This window comes from Sarcophilus harrisii, chromosome 1, assembly GCF_902635505.1.
Source record: "Sarcophilus harrisii chromosome 1, mSarHar1.11, whole genome shotgun sequence".
In the NCBI taxonomy this organism is placed as follows: domain Eukaryota; kingdom Metazoa; phylum Chordata; class Mammalia; order Dasyuromorphia; family Dasyuridae; genus Sarcophilus; species Sarcophilus harrisii.
In genome coordinates, this window is record NC_045426.1 from 83,956,411 (window position 1) to 83,981,137 (window position 24,727).

Below are 24,727 nucleotides of genomic sequence, written 5' to 3' on the forward strand. Positions count from 1 at the left end.
CAAAGATATAGAATTAGGGTTTACCTTAAGTATGGCTTGTTCCCCCAATAAAAGCAAGCTGTTCTACAAATATTAAAATCAAAATCCTGAATTTCAAGCTTCCAAAGAAATTGTGTTGGTCCTTTTTAAAAACTTAGCAATAACCATTTAATCTATATTAGATTACTTGCTATCTAGGGTCCTCTCATCCACCCATACAAAATTAAATATTCCTTCCACCTCTGAAAAACTACTACTTTGGTCTGAATATAAGTTACCTCACTAGCTTTGGAAGGAATATATATATAAAGAGAAAGAGATAGAGACACTGAGGTGGGAAAGAAGGGAGGAATAAAAATTTAGAGCACAAGGTTTTACAAGAGTGGATGTTGAAAACTATCTTTGTGTATATTCTGAAAAATAAAAAGCTACTATTTTTTAAAATAAAAAATAAAAATTTAGCAATAAAACCTAGCCTTACTGGCAAACAGATGACTCATTTGAACTCTACTCTTCCATGCATTCCTTACTATCTGGTAAGAACTGATCCTCTCTCGGAGTGCATTAAACTCTCATGTCTCACTATCTCTGTCTTAAGTGTAAAATGATCTCAAATGAACAATTTTTTTTCCCTTTACACTCCAACAAAGAGCCAATCTGCCCTAAAGATGACTGTTAGTCTAAATCTAACACAAGCTAAGTGAGAAGTTTTTCTTTAAAACCCTTCACTTCTCCCAAATAATGGTACCCATTTTCAAGAAGGGCTATTTTCAGCAGGAACCCCTCCTTTAAGACTTCCTAGAGTGAAAAACGTGAGAAAAAAAAAAAAAAAACAAACAAGAATTTAAAAATCCAATGATTCCCACATATGCTTAAAGTGTATTTACAGAGAATCAAAATTCTCCCTTTGCTACCACTATCTCCACCCCAGGCTCACCTGATCCCTCCAGCTCTGCTTCATGGAATTCCTCTCTAGGCGTGCTGCTCTCCACTCAGCCAAAGCATCCATCCTCTGCCTTCACAATGGTCAATCAGCCCTGGAAGAACATCTCCCGTCTTCCCAAATATATTTGTGGTTTAAGCTGGCACAATCTGTATCAGCCACCTTTCCTTGGGACTCATTTCTAAACAGATTATCCAACCACAAGGATGAAACCCAGTTGAAAATAGCTCTCTCCATTTTCAAAGTATCAGCAAGTAAATATGATTTTTTTCCCCAATTATGCTCTACTTGGTTCCCCTATATAACTCTAAAAATGTTTTACCTATGTGAATTTGCAAATATCAAGAGAAAGAAATTTTTTATTTAATTTTCCATAAAGAACAATGTATTCTACAATTATGTTCCTACTCACAGCATAAACTATCCAAGTTACTAATATTTTACATCAATTATCACACATACCTACCACTAAAATGTAAATAATTCTGATACAAATGTAAATGACACAAAATGCAAAAATGTAAATTAGTTCTGATAGAACTTAAGGAATATGGACTGTTATGTATTATTCAGATAGATGTTAGTGTTTTCAACATGATGAAAATAAATATACTCAGAAGTATTTATTTGTTTGTTTGTTTGTTTATTTGCTGAGGCAATTGGGGTTAAATGACTTGTCTAGGGTCACATAGCTAGGAAGTGTTGTGAGATCATATTTGAACTCAGGTCCTCCTGACTTCAGGGCTGGTATTCTATCACTGTACCACCTAGCTGCCCCCTACTTGGAAGTATTAGAGTTGGATCAGTAAGAAATCTGGCATCCAAAAAACTGAGGATTAAGAAATATGATTTCACATTACATTTAATGCAGTCCATTTGACTTGAATAAATAGCCATGCGTCCCTAAAGGCAAATCCATTATGTTGTTCACCATTATTACCTAACATCAGGCACAATACTTCAAATCATCAAGAGGAAATATAGACCTATACTAGCTCTCAAATTTGGCAAAATTGGATATCCAAGAACATGAAATTCACAAAAATATCATAAATGTTTGTGACCAATTAATTCTAAGCTCTCTGGAAAAAAGTATGAGAGAAAATTAAGATATCATCATTTAGAGTCTAAAGGGACCTTAACTTTATAATCATTCACTGAATTCCTTTCCAAATGAGAAAACTGCAGTTTAAGTTGGTGTGTGGTTCTGGGCTTAAATTTTTTAATTGTTTAAGGACTACTTCTACCAGTGAGAGAGGATCTCCTTGCTACTACTTTCAAAATAAGAAAAAGAATTCCATAACAAAGATAGTATGGACCAAAAGTCTAAAAGGACCTAAATTTGTACACTAAGTGTTATTCATATATTACAAAATGACTATTTTTGTAGTTTTAGAAATGAAATTTCTTTAACTAGAACATATGAAAATCTGAGCATAATGAATTTTTAAACTCAAACTGTAATTTTTTGCTAAATTTGCATCATTGTTCTTACATCCTGAGACTCCTACTATACTATCTTGTCTATTAGAAGCAATATTGTATTAGTAGCTTGAACAAATATATCAATTCTATTAAAATTGTGTGCATATGTATATTTCCCAAGCAAGAAATTTTAAATATATCCTATTGCACATTCAAGCATTTCAACAAAGTTATATCCATGACTCATACCACCAACAATAACTGGTATCTAACAACTTAAAAACTCCAGAGAAATTGCAAAGGTAAAGATGAATATTTGATTCCCCTCTATTACCTATTTTAAGATTGTCTGAAGAGATAAGCAAGGTCTATTTTCCAATCTACACATCAAGTTTGTAGTATAAAAAAAAAATAAATTCTCTGCCCTGGAAGACAATGCAATACATACCAACAGATAAAGATGATAAAATAGATTGTTTTTGCTAAACTGCTTTTCCCCCTATTTCTTAATAAATAAATAAAATAATATAATAAAAAAAAATAAATAATAAATAAAACTTGTTAGAAGGAAATATCTGGAAATAATATGATGTAACAACAAAAGGCATTTGTTAAAAAATTTTTTTTAAAAAACAAAGCAGTATAACAGGAAAAATGTATAGGTGATATTAAAACAAGTTCACTATGTTATAAGAATTGTAGGAAAGCCATGTGGTACCCTAGCAAATAGACACATAGTGAGGCTAAATACTCTCATTTTCTAAGCTCAATTTCTGAGTTTATTATTATTATTAACAAAATAAGGGAATTGAACAAGATAATTACTAAGATCCCTTCCATCTCTTACAGCCTATGGTATTACATTATCAGAAATAATTCACATACTATAACTAAACAAGTTTATTCCCAAATCAATTTAACTTCATTACCTTTATGTTTCATTGAAAAAAATTATGAAGAACATAGGTTGCAATTTTGTTGTGAAGCTGCTTGAATTTCCTTCTCCATAACATCCATCTTTTAAAAAAGCGAAGAGTGTGCTCCTAAAATCCTAGTTTCCTTTAATCTGTTGTGGCTCTAGTAATCACAAATGTTTTGTTTTTCATATAGTTTCAATCTGTTAACTCTCTTGAAAGGTAATAAAATACAGTGAAAAAGTGCTCTGGTTTTTCAATTCAAAGACAAGTTCAAAACTCAGTTGACTGTGTATCATCTGAGGTTATATTTTTAATCTGTAAAGTAGAAATGTCATCTATAGGACCTATCCTCACAGAGCTATTGATAAGTACTTTCTGAATCTTAAAATGATATATAAATCTGAGTTCTTTTTATTATTGAGGTAGCTAAGTCTATAGACTAAGAAATTAAAATCAAACACTTGAAGAAATTCTTACTTGAAATGTTTCACCTAAATTCTCATTTGTAAAACAGATGGGTATCTGAGGTAATTTTTAAGTTCTCAGGAAAGTATCTGCATAACTACTATATAAATATTTGCACACCCAAAGGAAAAAAAAAAAACACTGGGAAATGAATGTAAACTGTTTGCATTTTTGTTTTTCTTCCCGGGTTACTTCTACCTTCTGAATCCAATTCTCCCTGTGCAACAAGAAAACTGTTTGGATCTGCACACATACAATTGTATCTAGGATATACTAGGACATATTCAACATATATAGGACTGCTTGCCATCTAGGGGAGGGGGTGGAGGGTGGGAGGGAAAAATCGGAACAGAAGTGAGTGCAAGGGATAATGTTGTAAAAAAAAATTATCCAGGCATGGATTCTGTCAATAAAAAGTTACTATAATAATAAAAAAAAAAACCCATTAAAAAAAAAAATATATATATAAATATTTGCAAGAAGCAAATTATATGTCTACCTCAGTAAACAAAATGAATACATACACTGTCGAAGCACAGGTTAATATTACCAGCAAACATGCTTTGTTTTTAAATCATTAGATAAATCTTATTCCTAGCATTCAAGGGAAGTATCTGACACAACAGTGCTGCAACACACACTTATTTACAACTGAAATGGTCCCCATCAAACACAAGCATTATGCTTCCCACATTTAGTAATCAATACTTAACAATGATTTCTTACACATACAAGTAAAGACTGCTTCCGAATATGTGGGGTAAAACACATGCAGATACCTTTTACTCAGAGAACCACATCAAATACCTGGTACAGACAAATGAAACAAAGAAATTACAGGCATTTGTATCACAGTGTAAAGTATTCATTTATTACAACTGCCAAATAAACAAAAACTAAAGACAATTCACACTCTTCATCTAAGTTTTCCTATTTGTTTTTTCCTAAACAGCTTTATGAAGCAAACAATTGTTGAAGTAGAGCGATGTAATTCAATTTTAACCAGTCTTATCTCCCTTCTTACAAAAAAAAAAAAAAAAAGAAAAAAAAAAAAGCCCTTCCCATGGTAAAAAGTAAATTTCCACCCTCACAATTAGATAACACAGCATGCTCTGCTCATTTTCATCCTAGGACAAGAAATCTCAAGTTATATCAAATGTAATTAAAAGGAATGTTAAGTGCAAATGTATACATCACAGAGATAAACAAGTTTCAAAATCTTCTGTTTTCTTTTTCTTTCTAGGCAGTGTTCCTTGCTGGGTATTGAATAGTATCTCTTAGATGAAAAGGCTCGAGACATAAGAAATCAACTTACCTGAGGCCACTTGCAACAGGTTTCCCAGTCTGCAACTCACTGCCTGAACATGAGGGAGGCATGTCAAGATTCTGAACTCTGAGGATGTGGCTGGCACCCAAGCATACCACTGACAGTCAACAACTGACTAAAAAACCGGTCCCTTTCAATTCTTTCTCAATTAGAGAATACAATAGGGAAAGAGCATAAACTTCCAAATCTAATCAAAATCACAAACAGACAGATTGTGAGCCATTACATTTATGTATTTTTAGGAAAAAAAAAAATTACAGTGGTAATTCCTTTCTGCCACATACACAAAGAGGGTATATAATTTATTAAGTGCCCACCAAGCACAAATCGTTAGGGATACAAAGAAGGTAAGTTTAAGAAGCTTACATTCTATTGGAGATACATAACTTTATAAAGATTGGGAGGGGAGAAAAAGAATACTACTAAAATCTAATAAGATCACAGAAGAATTTCCTGTAGGAGGTGACATCTGAGTTGATCTTAAAAGAAGACTAAGAATACTGAGGTAGAGGTAAAAAGAAATTGCATTTCAAGCACAAGGAGAACCTATACAAAAACAAAAACAAAAAAAAAAAAAAAAAAAAAAAGGAAATAGTCAGTTTTCAGAGTCATACAAGTAGGCCAGCTCAATGGAAGGGGAGTATATGAAGGGGAGAAATTGGAAATAAATCAGAAAGATGGGCTAAAGCAAGATCACTAAGGTTGGTAAATGTTACTCTTAGGGACAGCAGGAAACCACTGGAAATTCTTGGCAAGTACCATGGTCAGACCTATAGTTCAGGAAAATTATTTTGGAAAACTAGAACAGTTTATATAAAATTATAAAAAACAAACAATTTTGAAAGACTTAAGGATACTGATTAACAGAATGAACAATCACCAACCCAGAGGACAGATAATGAAGCTGGCTACCCACCTCCTGACATAAATATAACAGATTCACAATGCAGAAGGAGAAACTTTTGATCATGGTCTTTATGACAATGTGCTTTGCTTCATTCAGGATATTTGTCACAAGGCTTTTGTTTTTCTTTTTTTCCTCAAGGGGGAAAAATGGAGATAAGAAGAAAAAATGAATTTTTTTTGTTAATTGAAAAAAAAATTTTTAAATATGTTTTAGCAGCTCTATAGATTATGGATTAAAGAGAAGAGAAACCAGAAGCCAGGAAATAAATGAAAAGTAATTACAATACTCTAGGAGAAAATTTAAAGGCCTGAACTAGGGTGGTAGCCATATGAGTTTATGAGTGAAGAAAGGGGAAGGATCTTGTAGAGATATAATGAACTAGGTTTGAAAACTTATTGACTATGACAAAGGTAACAGAGAATTCAGAGTGACTCTGAGGTAACCAATCCGGGAAATTGGATAGAGAATAGTGTCATCAAGAGAAGTTAAGTCTAGGAGAAGAAATACATTTAGAGAAGGAAGACAATATATAAATATTGGTGGAGAAACCTTAGAAGTTTCAAATTTTTCAAGAAAATAACTGTGATATAACAAAAGTCAACCAATCAGCCTTATAAGGTGAATAAATGCATTCGTCTGGAATAAATGCATTCGTCTGGTATAAACCAGGAAAAAATAATTCTTATAGTAAAATAACTAAAAGTACAAGGAATCTCTTCAGGGATATATTAGCTACAGAAACATTTTAAAAAAAAGAATGAAAGAGAACTAAGAGAGTAAATCTGATTAATCTAAATAAAAGAAGGAAATGAAACCAATAGGAATCTAGAGCCATGATAGATACCAAAAACCTAACTCTTAAATCTCTACTGTAATGATCAATATCATAGGAAGGGTTTAGTTATAAGGACTAAGAACATGCACAATTTTTGTAGCAATATGAAAATACCAACCACCACAGATGGGGAGCCAACTCAGTGTGCTTTGCTTGCCATTATCTCATTAAAAATCAGTCTGTAAAATGAGAAAGATAATTAGCCTGAACTAAGAAACCTAAAAAGCTAACACCTAACAAGACGATTTAAAGAAAATATAAGGTTCCACATGATTTTTATCATATTAAAGAGCTTTTTCTTTTTCTTTTTTTTTTTTGGGGGGGGGGGTCAAAATGAAAGGAAAAAAAAATTTAAGTCTGAATATAAGGGCATAGAATATATATGAAATACCACTTCATTCTTATGAAACAGAGAAAATATGTTAATTAAGACTAGAGTTCTTTCACTTCTACTATACTGATAAGATATTCTGCTGAAGAAACCATCTCACATATAAAACTATATTATGAAGCAGTAGTCATCAAAACCATTTGGTATTGGTTAAGAAATAAGAGTAGTAGATCAATGGAATAGGGTAGGTTCACAAGATGCAACAGTCAATGACTATAGTAGTTTGAAAAATGCAAAAATTCCAACTTCCAGGATAAGAACTCACTATTTGACAAAAATTGCTGGGAAAACTGGAAAACAGTATGGCAGCAACTAGGCACTGACCAATACCTAATACCCCCTACCAAAATAGGGTCAAAATGGGTTCTTGATTTAAACATAAAAGATGATATATAAGCAAATTAGAACAAGGGATAGTTTACCTCTCAGATCTGTGGAGAAGGAATTTATGACCAAACTAGAGAACTTTATGAAATTCAAAATGGATAATTTTGATACTAAATTTAAACGGTTTTGTATAAACAAAAGCCAAGATGAGAAGGGAATCAGAAAATTGGGAAAAAATTTTTACATCCAAGGGTTCTGATAAAGGCCTCAATTCTAAAATATAGAGAGAATTGATCAAATTTATAAGAATGCAAGCCATTCTCCAATTGATAAATGGCCAAAGATATGAACAGACAATTTTCAGATTATTAAAAATTAAAGCCACTTCTAATTATATGAAAAAATGCTCTAAATCACTATTGATTACAGAAATACAAATTAAGACAACTCTGAAGTGTCACTTCACACTTCTCAGATTGCCTAGATGATAAATCCTAGAAGGGATATGGGAAAACTGGGACACTAATACACTGCTGGTGGAGTTGTGAATGGATCTAACCATTCTGGAGAGCAATTTGGAACTATGCCCAAAGGGCTACTGTGCATCTCTTTGATCCAGCAGTATCACTTCTGGGTCTGTATCCCAAAGAGATCATAAAAAAAATGGAAAACAATCCACATGTGCAAAAAAGTTTGTAACAACCCTTTTTGCAGTGGCAAGGAACTGGAAATTGAGTGGATGCCCATCAATTGGAGAATGGCCAAATAAGTTATGGCATATGAATATAACGGAATGTTATTATTCTATAAGAAATGATCAGCAGGATGATTTCAGAAAATCCTGGAGAGACTTACATTAACTGATGTTAAGAGAAGTGAGTAGAACCATAAGAAGTTTGTAAACAATAATACACAATAACAACAAGGTTATATGATAACCAACTGTGATGGACATGGCTCTTTTCAGCAATGACGTAATTCAGGACAATTCCAATAGATTTGTGATGAAGAAAGCCATTTGCATCCAGAGACAGACTATGAGGATTGAATGTGGATCACAACAGAGTATTTTCACCTTTGTTGTTATTTGCTTGTTTTTTTTCCCTCTCATTTTTTTTTCTTTTTTGATCTGATTTTTCTTGTGCAGTATGATAAATGTGGAAATATGTTTAGAAGAACTCTACATGTTTAATCTATACTGGATTACTTGCTCACTAAGGGAGAAAAGTAACAGGGAGAAAAATACAGAACATAATGTTTTACAAGGGTGCATATTGAAAACTATCTTTGTATGTATTTTGAAAAATAAAAAGCTATTATTTAAAAAAAAATAAAAGAAATTTCATCTCCCAAATAAAAAATTATTTAGGTTTCTCTTAATTTAAATTGAAACAAGTTGCATATATTTCATGAGATAACCAAATATATTTTTCAAAGCACAAATAATTAATTCAATCTTGATGTCTCTTATCACCTGTCTCACTTTTATCTGGAGATACTGTTATCGTGTTTTCCCTAAGCAAGCAGAAGATGAGACATTAAGACTAGTGAAACTTTGTTTTGCCCAAGAACTATACCAAAAGAAACAGATCAAAATTTTTTAAAAAAAGCAGAAAATAAGACATTAAAACTAATGAAACTTTGTTTTGCCCAAGAACTATATACCAAAAGAAACAGATCAAAATTAAAAAAACAAACAAACAAACCTCTACGTTTTTATGCATTGCTTTAGACCAAGCAAGTGCTTGAAGCATGCATTTCTGGATGGTTATTATAGCAACAAATGTTTTGCTTAACAATTGATTGCCATCTATTGACTAAAAGTATTTAAAAATGGCAAGCAACCAATAAAGGGATATTGCAATAAATTCAGATTTAACAAATATTACTTGATTTTTCTAAGCTCATCCTAAAAGGACTAAACACAGAATATGTGCTCAGGTATCCCTAAAAATGAAGTGTACATATTGTATTGCTTGTCTTCCCTCTTATGTGACATAATACAGTAGAAAGAACAATCTTCTCATTCCAAGTTCCTTGTTCTTTCCACTACAATGCACTCCAATCTAAATGCTATTTTTCATTGTATTTGTGACCACAACCAGGAGAGAGTCTAATTCTAGTCAGTTTCTTTTCTGTGGTATACGTTTAACATATATTGGATTACTTGCTGTCTAGGAAAGGGGGTAATGGGAAGGGAGGGAAAAAAATTTGGAACATAAGAAATCTTGAATTGCCTATATATATGTTGTGAAAATAAAAAGCTTTAATTAAAAAAAAAAAACACCAGAGAGCAAAACACACACACACACACACACACACACACACACACACACACACACAAGCCCCACTAACTTGTCATAGTTGCTACTATTTTAATGATATCCTTCACAATACTAGTTTATTAAAGCCTAAAGAAAATTTAGAAATGTTTTCCACTTTGTCACTTGTCAAACACTCCTAAAGCAAGCAAGCAATAATTATTTTCTAACTTTCAAAAAATACCTATTATGTATGCTTTTATAGACAACATAAAAATAATACTATGATTATTCTAATTAAATATAATAAAATTTTCCAAATATCTCCCTCTTTCAAGGCACTTTCACATCCTAGGAGTTTCAATGACTTGAAGAAAATATTATTTAAACCTTTCAAATTCAAAGATATTTTCTTTCAATATGTTAACTGTACTCAATGTGTTGAAATTAAATGAACATAAGCAGACAAAGTAGTAGATTGCCATTAGCTTTCTATAAGTGATGAACATAAGAATATCACCTAACACAGTATTTGGAATTATTCTGTTTTTAAAATTTTTCTGAAGGAGGTAGCCAAGATTGACTGAGTGACTGTGTTTCCAATTTTCTACATTCTTTGCTATTCCAATAGTTGGCTAAAAAGCCAAAGAAAAGAAAATTTGATAAAAGTTATTATCCCCTGAAAGCAGATGCCACACAAATATAAAAGATAGCAATCGAATATACAAAGAATACATTTAGAGGCAGCTAGATGGTGAAGTGGATAGAGTTCCAGCCTTGGACTCAGAAGAACTTAAGTTCAAATCTGATCTCAGACACACTTATAACTAACTGTATGAGCCCGAACCAGTCACTTAACCCCAAATGTCCCCCACTCAAAGAATATATTTATACAATTGTATGAGAAAAATGAAGTTAATATGGAAATTATTACTACAATTTGGAACTAGTAATTGTAATAGTGGGTAAAGGGATGAAAAAGGAACTAGTAAGAAAGATCTAAAGACTACTGCCACCTCTCTGTATTATAGGATCCAGTCTCCCACTTCTCAAAAGGTATGAAACCTCAGATCAACTTAAGCAAAAGTGTTCAAATCCTAGGGGAAAAAAGTTCATTCCACTACATCTCAAAGAGCTATTATTTATAATTATTTACAAATAGAAGACCTCTTTTTAGTAGCTGATCTGAGAAATCAAATTTATCCCAACTAATGAATGTATAGGATAAAAACTAAGAAGGGGCAAAGACTAATAGAAGTACTCTTACCTCAACAAACCAGATGTTTCTATTGGCTGGTCTGGAGTCTCCTCTCCCAAACAGAACAGAAAAGATGACACCTCTCCCGTGGACAAAATGAGAGCTATGTAATACCCTACTTTTTTCTACTACAATTTCCCTTTTTTAATGAGTTTCATTAATTTCACAACTAGATGTCCTTAATTATTTTAGGAATATATTCTGAACCATTTTGTGCATGGTTTTCTTCAGCAATTTGAAAAAACCTATGGACCTCTTCTCAGAATGCTTTTCAAATGAGAAATTAATTATATTAAACACGATTAACAAAATATTTAAAAATAAAATTCATGGACTCCACGATAAGAACCTCCTACTTTAGGGAATAAAACCTATAGTATGCAAGAATCTTTCTTTTATATCTTATGGACTTTCATACCCATTGCTTCAATCAAGCAATAATTTTATCCCTCTCTTATGAATCATCAATTCTGAACTAGAGAACTGCACAGTCTCCATACATTTTTGCCATCTAAGCTTCTGTAACCTAAAGAAAACTGAAAGATGCTTTTCATTTGCTGGCACTGTTATTGTCCCAAAGAAAAACAGATGCAAGCATAGTCTTACAATTAAGTAAATTTACAAAGATATAAATTTCAAACATTAAATTTCTCAGAACATTTGTCTAATTCAAGGTACAAAAGAGCTAGCCAATCTTTGCAGTGACCTTAGATTAAGACTCAATCTTTTCAAGGCTTGGCATTTATTTTTAAGATTTAGTTTATTAGTAACAACAACTAACCACTCCTAAGTGACAATATGATGATTTCTTTACAAATATTGCCAATTCAAGAGAGAATGAGATGAACATATAAAATTTTTAAAAATCAATACTACATCTTGAACTTTCAACACTGAAAGTAACAAGACTAAAGTCAGAGTGATAGAAAACAAAGCAGTGGAAATGAAGTACAAAATTAACTATTCTGCTATGTCTGCCAAAACAAATGCTCCTAAGTCTGTTTGTTAGGTCAACACTTTAAGAGTCAAAATACATTTTTAGAACCAAGAGAGAGCTGTTCAAGAAATTCCCATGCAATTCTGTTATGCTTTCAAAAATAATGAAAAATGTTTTTCCTTAGTTGTCCCCAAATATCAAGAATGTTTAAAGCATGGAAAGTTATTACACATGAGAAACTAGTTTGGGAGGGAGATAACTTTAGGGTACAAATCTCTTTTTGACATTTAATGGAAGGTAGAAGGGATAATTTATTTTCATTCAAAGGGAATTCTAAGGTTTGCAAACTTAAAAACTAGAATAAGGGTTTTCAAATTATATCAGAGAAATTTTCTTTGCTGGTAACCTGTCTGAAATCCAAATTGATACATAAAATTATTCAACATTTTTATAATCACAATGCCATTTTTTTCTTGTAATACAACTCCACCTACAGATACAGGTATTCCTTTGGTATCCAGGAATTCAGGCTGCAAGGTAAGTTTCTGTGAAGCAAATTTGTTTTTCCCAATGACTTATATAACAAAATTAGATTTACTAAATATAAAATCTAATAAACTGAACTCAAAACATTTTACAAGAATAAACCTGATGGTCAGGCCAAGGATATGTTTTAATACTAAAAGTGTTTTTTGTAGCATTTCCCCTCACTTTCATTCCCCCCCTTTAAATACAAATCCTTTTTCAAATTTCTCCCATGAGGGATTACCAGACACCATATGCCAGAACTACATTCCTTTCATTCTCTGCCTAGATATTCACAATGTCTAATCACATTAGATTGTAGTATAAGATGTTTCTAATGTTTGGTGCCTTCTGACACAAGATACTCAACATGAAAATTCCTAAATTATAAACTATGGGTTATATAAATTGAATGAATGCTTTTTTAAAAAAAAAAAAAAATTATGCAAATTCCAAGTTCTGTCAAATGATTACATTTAAAAGTCAATACACTGATAAAGTGGGATTAAAAAAAAAAAAACGCCTCTCTGTCACTATAGAGTTCTGTAACATTAGTCATCAAAGTAATGGAAGTCTAGGATGACTAAACTAAAATCTATTTAACCCAGCTCACTTGACAGTTGACATTTTTATGTCTTCTTCATTACAAAAAAGATGTTACCCAATTTTAATTATTTTTGATACACTAACGATTATCATGATAAACTTTAGTTCAATTTATAGGCATTTGACATCTTGAAAGAAAAATGTTTCATGTATATACGTATATGTATATATATGTATGTATGTGTGTGTGTATTTTTATATATACAGTGATTACAAAGATATGGGATTGTACAAAGATCTGTAATTCATAAAATGAAACACTAGTTTTTAAAAATCTCTCTGGAAAGCTGGAACCATATCTTGATGTAGCTTAATAAAGATTTTTATACAGCAAACTACTCTAATCTTTTGAGAAGCAGTAAATAATTATATTATTCTTTGAAACATTAATAAAATTAAGTGTTTACAAGTTCAATGAAGTGTCTGCTTCCTGTAGACACACTTTTTAAAAAAGTCATACCTACTCTGTTATAATATTATATTCTAAGGTTTAGACAACTTAAACTGCATTAATTGTCGTCAAAGACAAGTATTCACAATATTGAATTTATATTTTACTCAGAATCTCATCAGACATGAATGATGCATGAATAATTCAAGGATAGACAATTCTTTTGGGAGCAAAGAAGCCCCACTACAACTAAATCAGACTGATATTTGAGGGAATACACCATATAAACCAATAGTGGTTCTGGTCATTGTATTTGTGATTTCTTGAAAGGGATAAATGAATTACAAAACTGAGGAGGAGGAGTATAGTCAAGGATTTTCATATGGCAAAGCACAAGTGCACACAGAAAAAACCCTCACCTGAGCTATAATCTTTTAGCTGCAAATCTTTCACAGGAATCCCATCAGAAGTCCGAAAAGCATTAAGAATCTGCAAAAAAACAAAAAACAAAAACAAAAAAATATGGAGATGAATAAAATCATGATGATGATTTATCCAACAAATATCCAAAGGATATGAACAAAGTTCTTAAAAGAAGAACCACAAACCATTAACAACTACTTTACAATTTTTCTAAATCACTGTCAATAGAGTCCTAGAATCTCTAGAGATGAGACAAAAAGTTGGAGTCCATCACCCTCATTTAATATGAGCGCTGGGACTCAAGGGATTACATGATTTGTCCAATCTCACAAAGACAGTGACTGAGGCAGGCATTCCAGATTCCAAGACAAAACTATGATGCTGGAAATCAAAACAATTTGACATTTCACCATGTATCAAGAAAATGAGCAAAATTGAGGAAAGATGGAAATAATTACTATTGGACACAGCAGAAGACAGATATATTAATATTCTCTTTATTGGATTAGTTATAGATTAGTTCCACCATTTTTGAAAACAATTTAGAATTTTACTAAGGAAGTGATTAAAATGCCCATACCTTTTAACTCTGAGATATTTCTGTCAGACAAATATATACCAGAAAGGCAAATACACCAAAGTATTAATAGCAGGATTTTACATGAAAGCACAGAATTACAAACAAAGTAGATGTACAATCAGCTGAGGAATGCTATACAATTTATGGCATATAAATATAATGCAATATTATTGTGCCATAAAAAGCAACGAATATGAAGAATTCAGAGGAATAGGAAAATTTACATGGACTGATGAAGGGTGAATTAAACAGAAACAGGAATAAAATAAACATGGAGCACAATAATGCAAATGAAAAAAATAAAACAAAATTGACTTGTTTAATTATATTGACCAAATCTGAGTGTGTAAAAGAGTTGAGAAAATGCATCTCCTGATTTCTGGCCAAGATGACAAACCATCAAAAGTTTGCCCCAACTGAAGATGATAAAAAAATACAATGAGAAACTAAATAAAGGGACTTCTTTCATACCAGAACTACAAAAGTCAGCCCACAGGCAATAGAAAAAGGGTCCAATTGATGCAAATGTAGGGTAGCCTATGAATATAACCACAGATGGATCAAGGAAACATGTATATGGAGTACAAAGCTCTATATCTGGAAGACTGAACAGAGGACTTCTCTGAGAAAGACCTGGGATGTTTCAGAAAGCAGCAGGGTAAGGAAAGTGTCAGATACTGAAAGTGAGCAGTGCTCAGAGAAATACAGCCTAAGTCAAAGGACTATAAGGTCCCTCTATTCTGTGATGCCTGACAGGGCCCTGAAGTGCCAACATTCTAAAATAAAAGCTCTAAAGAGACGATTACAAAAAGAAGGGATTGAATATGGACCACAATTTAGTATTTTCATCTTCTTTGTTGTTTGCTTGCTTTTTTTTTCCTTTCTCATTTTGTTTTCCTTTTTGATCTGATTTTTCCTGTGCAGGATGATTAATGTGGAAATTATATATATATAGAAGAATTACACAGGTTTAACATATAGTAGATTACTTGCTTTCTGAAGAGGAGGGAAGAGAAGGGAGGGAAAAAGAACTTTGGAACACAAGATTTTGCAAGGGTGAATGTTGAAAACTACCTTTGCATGTATTTTGAAAATAAAGAGCTATTATTAAAAAACAAAAACAAAAACAAAACAACTTTTAAAAATCTACCCTCTCTATGAAAAAGAGAGGGGGTGGGAGGGAAGGAGATTAACTAACCCCAGGAGCTAGAAATCAGCACAGGAACTCAGGAGACCTCAGGGAAAACTAAGTAGCGTCAACTACTTCACCCAAAAACAGCAGAGGGGGAAAGGCACAAACCCCCAGCTCATAAACTAAGGCTGAAGGGGTGAATAAATTAAAGAAAACCCTGAACAATATCAAAAGTTATTGCAAGTCTAAAAATGCCCCAAAAGGAGAAAAATTCCATGACTACAAGCAAAAGCACAAAGAAGAAAAAAGAATCTTCTAGAGATCTTACATGAAAACCCAAAAGCAAGAGATTAAAAATGAAATAAAAACTCAAAAATCCAAAAGAATTGGAAGGAAACAAAATTCAAAAGAGGGTGTGGTAAACCCAAGAAATGTAATCCCTGAAAACTAAACCAGATCAACAGCACCCTGACACAAGAAGAAACAAAATCAAATGACAGGAGGAAAAAATGTAAGAAAATATAAGATATCTGACAAAAAACAATTGCTCTAGAAAACATATCAATGAGATAATTTTTAAAGCTCCATGAAAACTAGGGCTGAAAAACATTTTTTGAAAAACTAGAAACCATATTTCAAGAAATCACAAATCCAAATAACCCAGAACCATTAGAACAAGAAAGCAAAATGAAGGTAGAAGGGATACACCAATTCTCTTCAGAAAAAAGTTCTAAAGAAAAGTCCCAAAAAGGTCACAATCAAAATCCAAAACTCTCATATCAAAAAAAAAAAAAAAATAAAATAAAATAAAATACTGCCAACAACAAGAAAGGACCAATTCAAGGATAACAAATGACCTGACGGCTTCAACTATAAACAAGAAGAGATCTTGGAATATAATATTCCAAAAGTCAAGGAGATAAGCTTACAACCAAGAATAACTCTGAAAAGCTGAATACAATCCAACTAGGAGAAAAAGAACCTATAACGGAACAGAAATCTTTCAAGCATTTCTAATGAAAAAATTGAAGCTAAGTAGGAATTCTGAAATAAAAAAAAAGTTGAGAGAAATAGAATGGTAAATTTATTAGAACAACTAAGAGATAACTTATTTAAAAGAATGTTTTTTTAAAATATCTAAGCATTCTTAATATATGACATTAAATTTTCCTTCCAAAACTAAAATCAAAAACTAGGTCTAGTGATTTTTTTAAAATACACACAGAAATGCCTCTTCTGAAATTATTTTTAAAATATGGTTGATGTTTAATACCATTTTCAATTATCTCTCCTAAAAGATAAATGGTATAAATAGACACTTCTCAAAGAAAGAAATTCAAACTACCAAAATACATACCAAATCACAGAGAAAAAAAAAATCAAAACAACCCTGAAGTTATGCTTTACACCCACCAGACTAACAAAAGTAGAAAAGGACACTTGAAAATGCTAGGGAAAGATAGAAGAATACATTTTTGGTGGAATTGTGAACTGTTCTAGCTATTCCCAAAGGTAATTTGGAATTATACCCAAACAATTATTAAATTGTGCAAATTCTTTTGACTCGCTGCAATACCACTACTAGACCTATACTCACAAGAGAGTTTAAAAAAAAAAAAAAAAAAAAAAGGAGACTAACCTTTTGCACCCACACAAAAATGTATAATGGCAATTTTTATAATGACAAAGAACTGGAAACTAAACATGATAGGCATGTCCATCAAGGGAGAGAAAAATAAAAATAATTTTATGGTATATCAATGTCACAGAATGCTACTAAATCCTAAGAAATGACAAAAGAAATGTTCAGAGAACCCGGAAAGACCTGGAAAGATTTGTGTGAAGTGATACTGAGTGGAGACAATAGAAACAAGGAGCAATTTCTATAATAGCAACACTTTAAAGAAACACAATGAAGAGTTAAGAACTCTGATCAATGCTATGACCCACCACCATTCAAGAAAAGTGATGAAACATGCTACCCACTTGACAGTGAGGTGATGAATTCAAGGTACAGAATGAATTATTTTCAGACATGGCCAATATAGGTATTTGTTTTGACTGACTGTATATTTGATACAAGACTTTGGATAATTTCAGTTGGAGGGGGAAAGAGAGAAGGCCTTGCTGTAGGGTTACCAAAATTAAGGGGGAAAAGAGGTTACTGAAGCATTTAAAATGAACAGAGAAAACAAAAGGAGGTCAGAAGAAAAAGCAGAACAGGACAATTTTGATAATACACTGAATTTGTTCGATAACTGGAGAAGCAAGTTGTATGTCATTCTTATCCATATCTCCATAAGCATTCTTTTTAATGTTCTGCTTTACTCATCTTACTTGGTGTTTAAGTTTAGAACAAAAAAAAGTATGTACTACTAAGAAATAAAAATTTCTTAAGTATATCTTACTAGAATTTTGTAACAACCTACAAAATCTTCATCAGTTCTGCTCTCAGAAATAAGACTCTTATCTTTGGCTATCAAAAATAAAGGCTTATCACAAGAGAATACTGGAAAAATATACAACAGAAGTCAATTAATCATCTCCATATTACACATTGTATATAAAGTAGCCTGTGCATATGTAATCTTGCCTACTGTCTTCATGAGTATTTAGTGTCAGAGATGATTAGGCAATATGTTTAGATGAATTACACTCTTCAGCCCTCCATAACAGCAGAAGCATCACCTTAATTAAAAGTATAACCAAGGGCATAAACTAAATAAGTTAAAAAAAAAAATCCCATCTCATAAAAGTTAAATTTCTATGCAAAACCTATTCTTCTCATTGGAAAAAAAGTTATCAAATATATCTAGTACAATGAGAAAACAGGAAAAAAAAACAAAGCAAAAGAAATCATTTCTCTTTTTTAAGTCATGTCACAAAAGCCAAAAGTTACAAGCTAACAGTCCATCTGATCCAACCATTAGGGAGAGCAATTTGAAACTATGCCTGAAGGAATATAAAACCAAACATCCATTTGATCCTTTGATCCACTGCTGGGTCTATATCCCAAAGAGATCATAAAAAAGGAAAAAGGACCTATCTTTAGAAAAATATTTATAGCAGTTCTTTTTGTGTTGACAAAGAATTGGAAATTGAGGAGATGCCCATCAATTAAAGAATGGCTGAACAAGTTGGGGTATATGAATGTAACTTTTATGAATGAACACTATTGTGCTATTAGAAGTGATGAACAGACAGACATCAGAAAAATCTGAAAAGACTGATGCAAAGTGAAGTGAGAAGAACCAAAAGAAGTTTTTTTAACAGCAATACTGTATGATGATCAGCTATGAATGACTTTAGCTATTCCCAGCAATACAATGAATCAAGACAATTTCAAAAAACTCAAGAGGAAAAATGTCATTCACACCCAGAAAAAGAACTGATGGAATCTGAATGCAGATAGAAGCATACTATTTTCACTTTACTTTTATTCAGAGTTGTGAATTAGTATAATCACTCCAGAGAGGAATCTGGAATTAAGCAAAATGAAGACTAAAATTTCTATATACCATTGTATTCCACTACACTAAGCATATATTCAAAGGAGTATATATTGTTTTGTGTGTGTGTGCTCTTTGAGTATATACTCAAAAGAAGACATTTATAAAAAGAAAAGCTCTCTATATGCTAAAATATTTATAGCAGCACTTTTTATGGTAGTACCAAAAATTCAAAAGCAAGCTGTCTTATTGATTTGAGAAAGGCTAAACAGTAGTGCACCAATATAAAAGACTATTCTATTATTAAACTAAGAAATGAATATATCAACCTTATGAAAATAGGGGAAAAAAGCATAAAAAGATTTATATGAACTGATGCAAAATAAAGTAAACAGAGAATGGAAAACAATCTACACAATGACAACAACAATGTAAATGGAAAGAACACCATAAAACAAAAGAAAATGAATATCGGAGACATAAAAAAAAAAAAAAAAATTAGTTCCAAAGAAGAGTTATTAGAAGATAGTTCCCCCTATTAGAAGACGGCACAGGAAGGAGGAAGAGAATGACCCCAGGTACAGAATATTGCACATATCAGATTTTTTTTTTCAATGTATTGTTGGGTTTTATGAATCTTTTCTCTTCATCTTTATCTTTAAAAAAATCTTTGATATAAGGTATGATTTGCTGGGATAGGAGAAAGGGAAAAAAGAAGGGAAATCTCAGTAACACAGGAACAAAAGATATGCATAAAATATATTAATAAATAAAAGTCATGTCACCCAACAGCCTGTCTTGATACTGTACATTGCAATATTCTAGAGATAGACAATAGCAACTTTTCAGTTACATTTTTCAATGTACAGATACATACATACATACACACACACTCTTAAATATATGACACATAAACAGTAAGACAAATAGAAACGGCTGCCTCTCATTTCCCATTTCTAAATGAAAAAAGCAATGGTTCTAGAATCAGAGGGCCTAGATTCAAATTCCAGTCCTCCAACTGGATGCCTCTCAAGTATCTTAAACTCAATATGCCCAACTGAGCTCATTACTTTTTCCTCTAAGACCTTCCTCTCCCAAATTTTCCCACTTTATCTCACTTCACATATCCAATCAATTACTAAATCCTGTTGATTCTACTTTCATAAACTCTCTTATATGTGTCCATTCTGTATATTTTTACACTGCCATCACCCTGGAACAAACTATAATCACCTAGACAATTCCAATAAGCTGCCTGTTGGTCTCCCACCTCAAGTCTCTCTTTACTCCCAAACTATCCTCCATATCAAACTGATCTTCCTAAAGCAAACTTCTGACTATGTCACACACATTCCAGTTCTATAATTCTAGTCATTCCCTACTACCTCAAAGATCCAATGTAAAATTCTCTGCCTTTTAAAACCCTTCATAACCTGGTTCCTTACTACCTTTTCAACTTTCTTATACCTTATTCCCTATGAACTCTACAATCCAATGACACTAGCTTAGCAGTTATTTTTAAAAATTAAAATATACTCACATCTTCTTTTGTTGCATTTTCAGGTACCCCTCCTAGTCGAATAAGCCTGCTTGGCTTCTCCTCAGTTGGGCCAGTCCTATAATCCTGATCCTTGAATACAGAATGAAAATGATTTCAATTACAAAAAATATGGATGGAACACATAAAACATAAAACAATCATGAAATATCATAACAGATATTCAGAAGATTAAAGACAAAAGGCCTCATTATACAAAATAAGTTGTTTTCTATTAGAACATGAAGAATAATTATGATAATCCCATAGAAATTGGATTTCAGATTATCAGATTACATAAATGCTAGAACAAGTGTTCTCACTCTCTGAGGAAGTTTAGTTAAAATGGGAATTTTTATAAATGCCCTAAATAACCATTTTTACAATGAAAAGAGTATTTTTGGCTGAAATGTTTTCTTTTCCTGAATGGTCAACCTTGGGGGAAAAAAAAAAAACAAAAACTAATATCTAGATGTTAACAACAGCCATACTAGATTTCTAAGATAAAATGTAAAAGGCTACCATATTATCAAATATGAATCACACAGATTAACTTACAATTATAAGTGAATAACCAAACTTAGGGTCTGTTAAGGAATGTACTTTCTCTAGAAATGTATATATAACAGAATGTTACATTCTATTATAGTTCTAATGGCTCAAAATATATGAGAGAGGATATGGAAAGGCAGTTTAAGACCACTCTCTCAGAAAACTAGCCTCCTCTCTTCTGAACAATAACAAAGAAAAATAACAAGGTACACTTCACTTCTACTGTATTTTATTCACGTACCTGAAGGTCCTGTCGGGAATCTTTAACAATTTTTCCCTCAGGAAAAGATTTGTTATGACTATAGTCAAACATCTGGTTCCCTGGAACCCTGTGATCCACATCACGGTACTCCATGTTTCTGTAATCAGTATCTTGGCGGCCAAGGAAATCCAGACCCTCTTCTTCTTTAAATGCAAGACCAGACTCTGATCTTTGTTGTTCACCTCCAGGAAGTGGCTGTTTGTTGGCAAAGATTTGAGGCGCTTTATCTTGGTCCTGAAGAGGGCGCTGGTTGTTCCGAAAGTCTAAAGGAGACTCATTTTCAAGGCCCAAACCATGAGAGTCTCCTTCTCTTGCTCTTGTCTCTGAATGCTGAAACTCTCCCTTCTGGATGCCAAAAGGAGATCTTTCTGTTCCTGAAAGGTCATGAGCGGACTCTTCTCTCTTGTTCACATTTATGCCAGATCGTTCTCTATCTTGTGTAGAGGGCTGAATGAAATCCAAAATATTTGGATCCATGGGGGGCATCTCCCTATCTGTAAATTCCATATGGGGAGCCATCTCTCTACCCCTAAAATCCTGATCAGTCCTAGATCTATGTCTACCCCTGAAATCTGAAGGTGGTGTATCCCTGTCCCTAAAGTCTAGATCAGCAGTGCCTGAACCCCTGCCCCTAAAGTCCATTTGTGATCCATCCTTTCCCCTAAAGTCTAAATCAGGCATATCCCTATTTCTAAAATCTGAATGGGACTGATCCCTGCCCCTGAAATCCAAATCAGATATATCTCTGCCTCGAAAATCTGAGTGGGACCCATCCCGGCCTCTAAAATCTAAATCATATGTACCCCGACCCCTGAAATCAGGAGGAGGCCCATCTCTACCCCTAAATTCAACAGCATGTGCTTCTCTCTCTCGATAGTTCATATGGGATGCCTCTCTACCTCGATAATCCATAGAAGTACCATCCCCACCTCTATAGTCCATAGGTGGTCCTTCCCTATCTCGAAAATCTCCTGGGTGCATCTCTCTACCTCTGAAATCCAACTGTGGCGAATCTCTGTTCTGGAAATCAGAAGGGAAATCCCCCCCCATGAAATCACGTCCGGGCCCCTCCCCAACTCGATAGTCAGTATGTGGTCCATCTCTAGCTCCATAGCTGAAAGAATGATCCTCTACATTTGCAAAGGGAGGATTGGGAGGCCCCGTATGCCCCTGGAAATCAAAGGGAAGTGAATCTCTGCCAGGAAAGTTGCCAGAGTGTCTTTCTTGAGCATGACTCTTAAGGGGAGGAGGATAATCCCTGTTCCACCCGGGAGCAAACCTTTCTTCTTGGCTCCCACTGTAGAAACAAAGACAGTGTTATTCATATTGTCCAGAGTTTGCAATCTACACACCAGCATATTCTTCTCTAATCACAGCACATTCTTCCGTAAACCAAAAAAAAAAAAAAATTTTTTTTTTTTTTTTGCAGAGTTCTGTAACAATGTCCTAGATTTGCAGAAAACAGCAATGTTTTGATATTTTAAGACGAAGTGGTGGAGTAAACTTTTATGCTCCCATTTCAGGATACGAGGGAAGTCAACACAACGTTTTCAACATGACTGCTGCAGAAAAAGCTTTCACCCAGGCCTGCAACAGGGAAAATCCGCAATACCAGATAAGCTAGCAATGGTGACATGCTATATAATTTTCCATTTCCTATGGCCAGGGAAGCTAGAATTCCAAGGCCAACATGATGATTCATATATATTAGAAGCTTTTTATTTAAAGTAGGTTCTGTCAATGGTCTACATCTCATAACTACATGTCAATTCTGAGTGGGCCCTGAAATAATCCTTTGCTTGAGTTTATTTATTGCCTAAATCTATCAATAGGCATTACAGAAGAGTATTAATACCACCATAAAGCATTCATGGTACTCCAAGTTAAATTCCTTTATATCAAATTCCATTTCCACATTTGTTTTGTTGTAATGAAATTTGTTAAAAATGAATATGCTGCTAAAAATCATTCCCATTAGCAGGACTTGATGTGAATGAAATTCAGGTGAACTTAGCTTTTCAAACCTACTCTACTCCTTTTTTCCCTCTTCTATGATCTGAATGTAGTCAGGTTTTGGCAAATGCAAAAATAAGCAAAGTTGAAAGGTAATTACTATACAGCAGTACACAAGCCTTAAGTTCTCAAATACAACTCGACTCTCCTTACTCCACCTACAATGCAAACAGTCAATAAATTCTTTAAATCATCTGGTACAAGAGAAAACACTTATTAAAAACTTTTCAAAGCAACACTGTTTCTTAGCCACTCATTAGCACAGAAACAGCTGAGTCATAAAGAACTCTCCTTTGTGATATAGTGGGACTTTTACTTTTCACTACTTGAACAGTAGTCCCAAATGCAACAATTGTTGGGGAAAATGCACTGACTACTCACAGTTTCCACGAATGTTATACTGAAGTTACACCAGATCTTTATAGTTTACCATAATAAGAGCCACTTTGAATTTGATGGGATTGGAAATAAAATTTTGTGGGGACTGAGAGCAGAATCAGGACCTGCTGTGCAACTTACTGTCTTTATAAAGTTGCCTGGGGGACTGAAAATTTAAGTGACTTGCCATGGGTCACAGAGTCATTAAGTGCCATACATGGGACTTAGAGCCAGAATTCCTAACAATTCTGAGGCCACTTCTCTTTTCTATCCACTACCTCATAATTCTCTCTCTTGAAAAGAGTTGTCAAACTTATTGAGTAATGCATTTAGACTGAAGCAAATGAAACACACAGCTCATTTCCTGAAACGTATTAGGGTTCTTTCAGGCAAAATTAATCCAAAAATAGGAATTCAGTATAAACTAAATATATCTGCATTCTAGTCCAGCTCAAATTCTTACTAGCTTGTAAGCAAGTCATTTAAACCTATATGAGCCTCAGTTTCTTCATCTGTTAAATTAAGTCAGTAAATATGAAATAAAGGAATAAAAAAAACTAGGCTATGTTTACAAATAAAGAAAAAAAGCTAAAAGATGCAGCATAAACATACTCAACAATTCTGAATAATAACTAATCCACAATGACCTTAATTAAGCAATTTATTTGGAAATAATCCAACTTGCAAGACAATGATCTACAAGTATTAAAATGTTGAAATATAAGACTCCTACTACAAAATTAAAACAACCTATCCCTTTGATTTGCAACTGGCTTAACTGAAAGAAAATGGGGAAAAAAAACTTACACCACCTTCATCTTAAAGGTCACTGGATAGAAGGCAAAGCTTCCTGTGAGATCCATATATCTCAATCTAGTATCTAATATTTACTGAATTCATATCATTG

The 24,727-nt window shown here is 33.0% G+C and overlaps 1 protein-coding gene and 1 long non-coding RNA gene across 3 annotated transcripts in view; one reads left to right on the plus strand and one right to left on the minus strand.

The window, feature by feature from the left end:
- LOC116422307 overlaps positions 1-5,266 on the plus strand; it is a 29,096-nt gene extending 23,830 nt beyond the window's left edge. The window contains exon 2 of the long non-coding RNA XR_004232896.1: positions 4,973-5,266. This is a non-coding gene — a long non-coding RNA (uncharacterized LOC116422307). The remainder of the gene's footprint in view (positions 1-4,972) is intronic.
- Positions 1-24,727, minus strand: part of RBM6 (RNA binding motif protein 6) — a 103,520-nt gene that overhangs the window by 70,497 nt on the left and 8,296 nt on the right. The window contains exons 3-5 of one of the 2 annotated variants that reach the window (XM_012543505.2): positions 21,409-22,726; positions 20,619-20,708; positions 13,914-13,983 (exon numbers count right to left, since the gene is read on the minus strand). In XM_012543505.2, the coding sequence (XP_012398959.1) occupies positions 13,914-13,983; positions 20,619-20,708; positions 21,409-22,726 (1,478 nt within the window). Of the gene's footprint in view, positions 1-13,913; positions 13,984-20,618; positions 20,709-21,408; positions 23,017-24,727 lie in introns of both variants that reach the window. The other variant, XM_012543508.3, reaches the window with a different exon arrangement.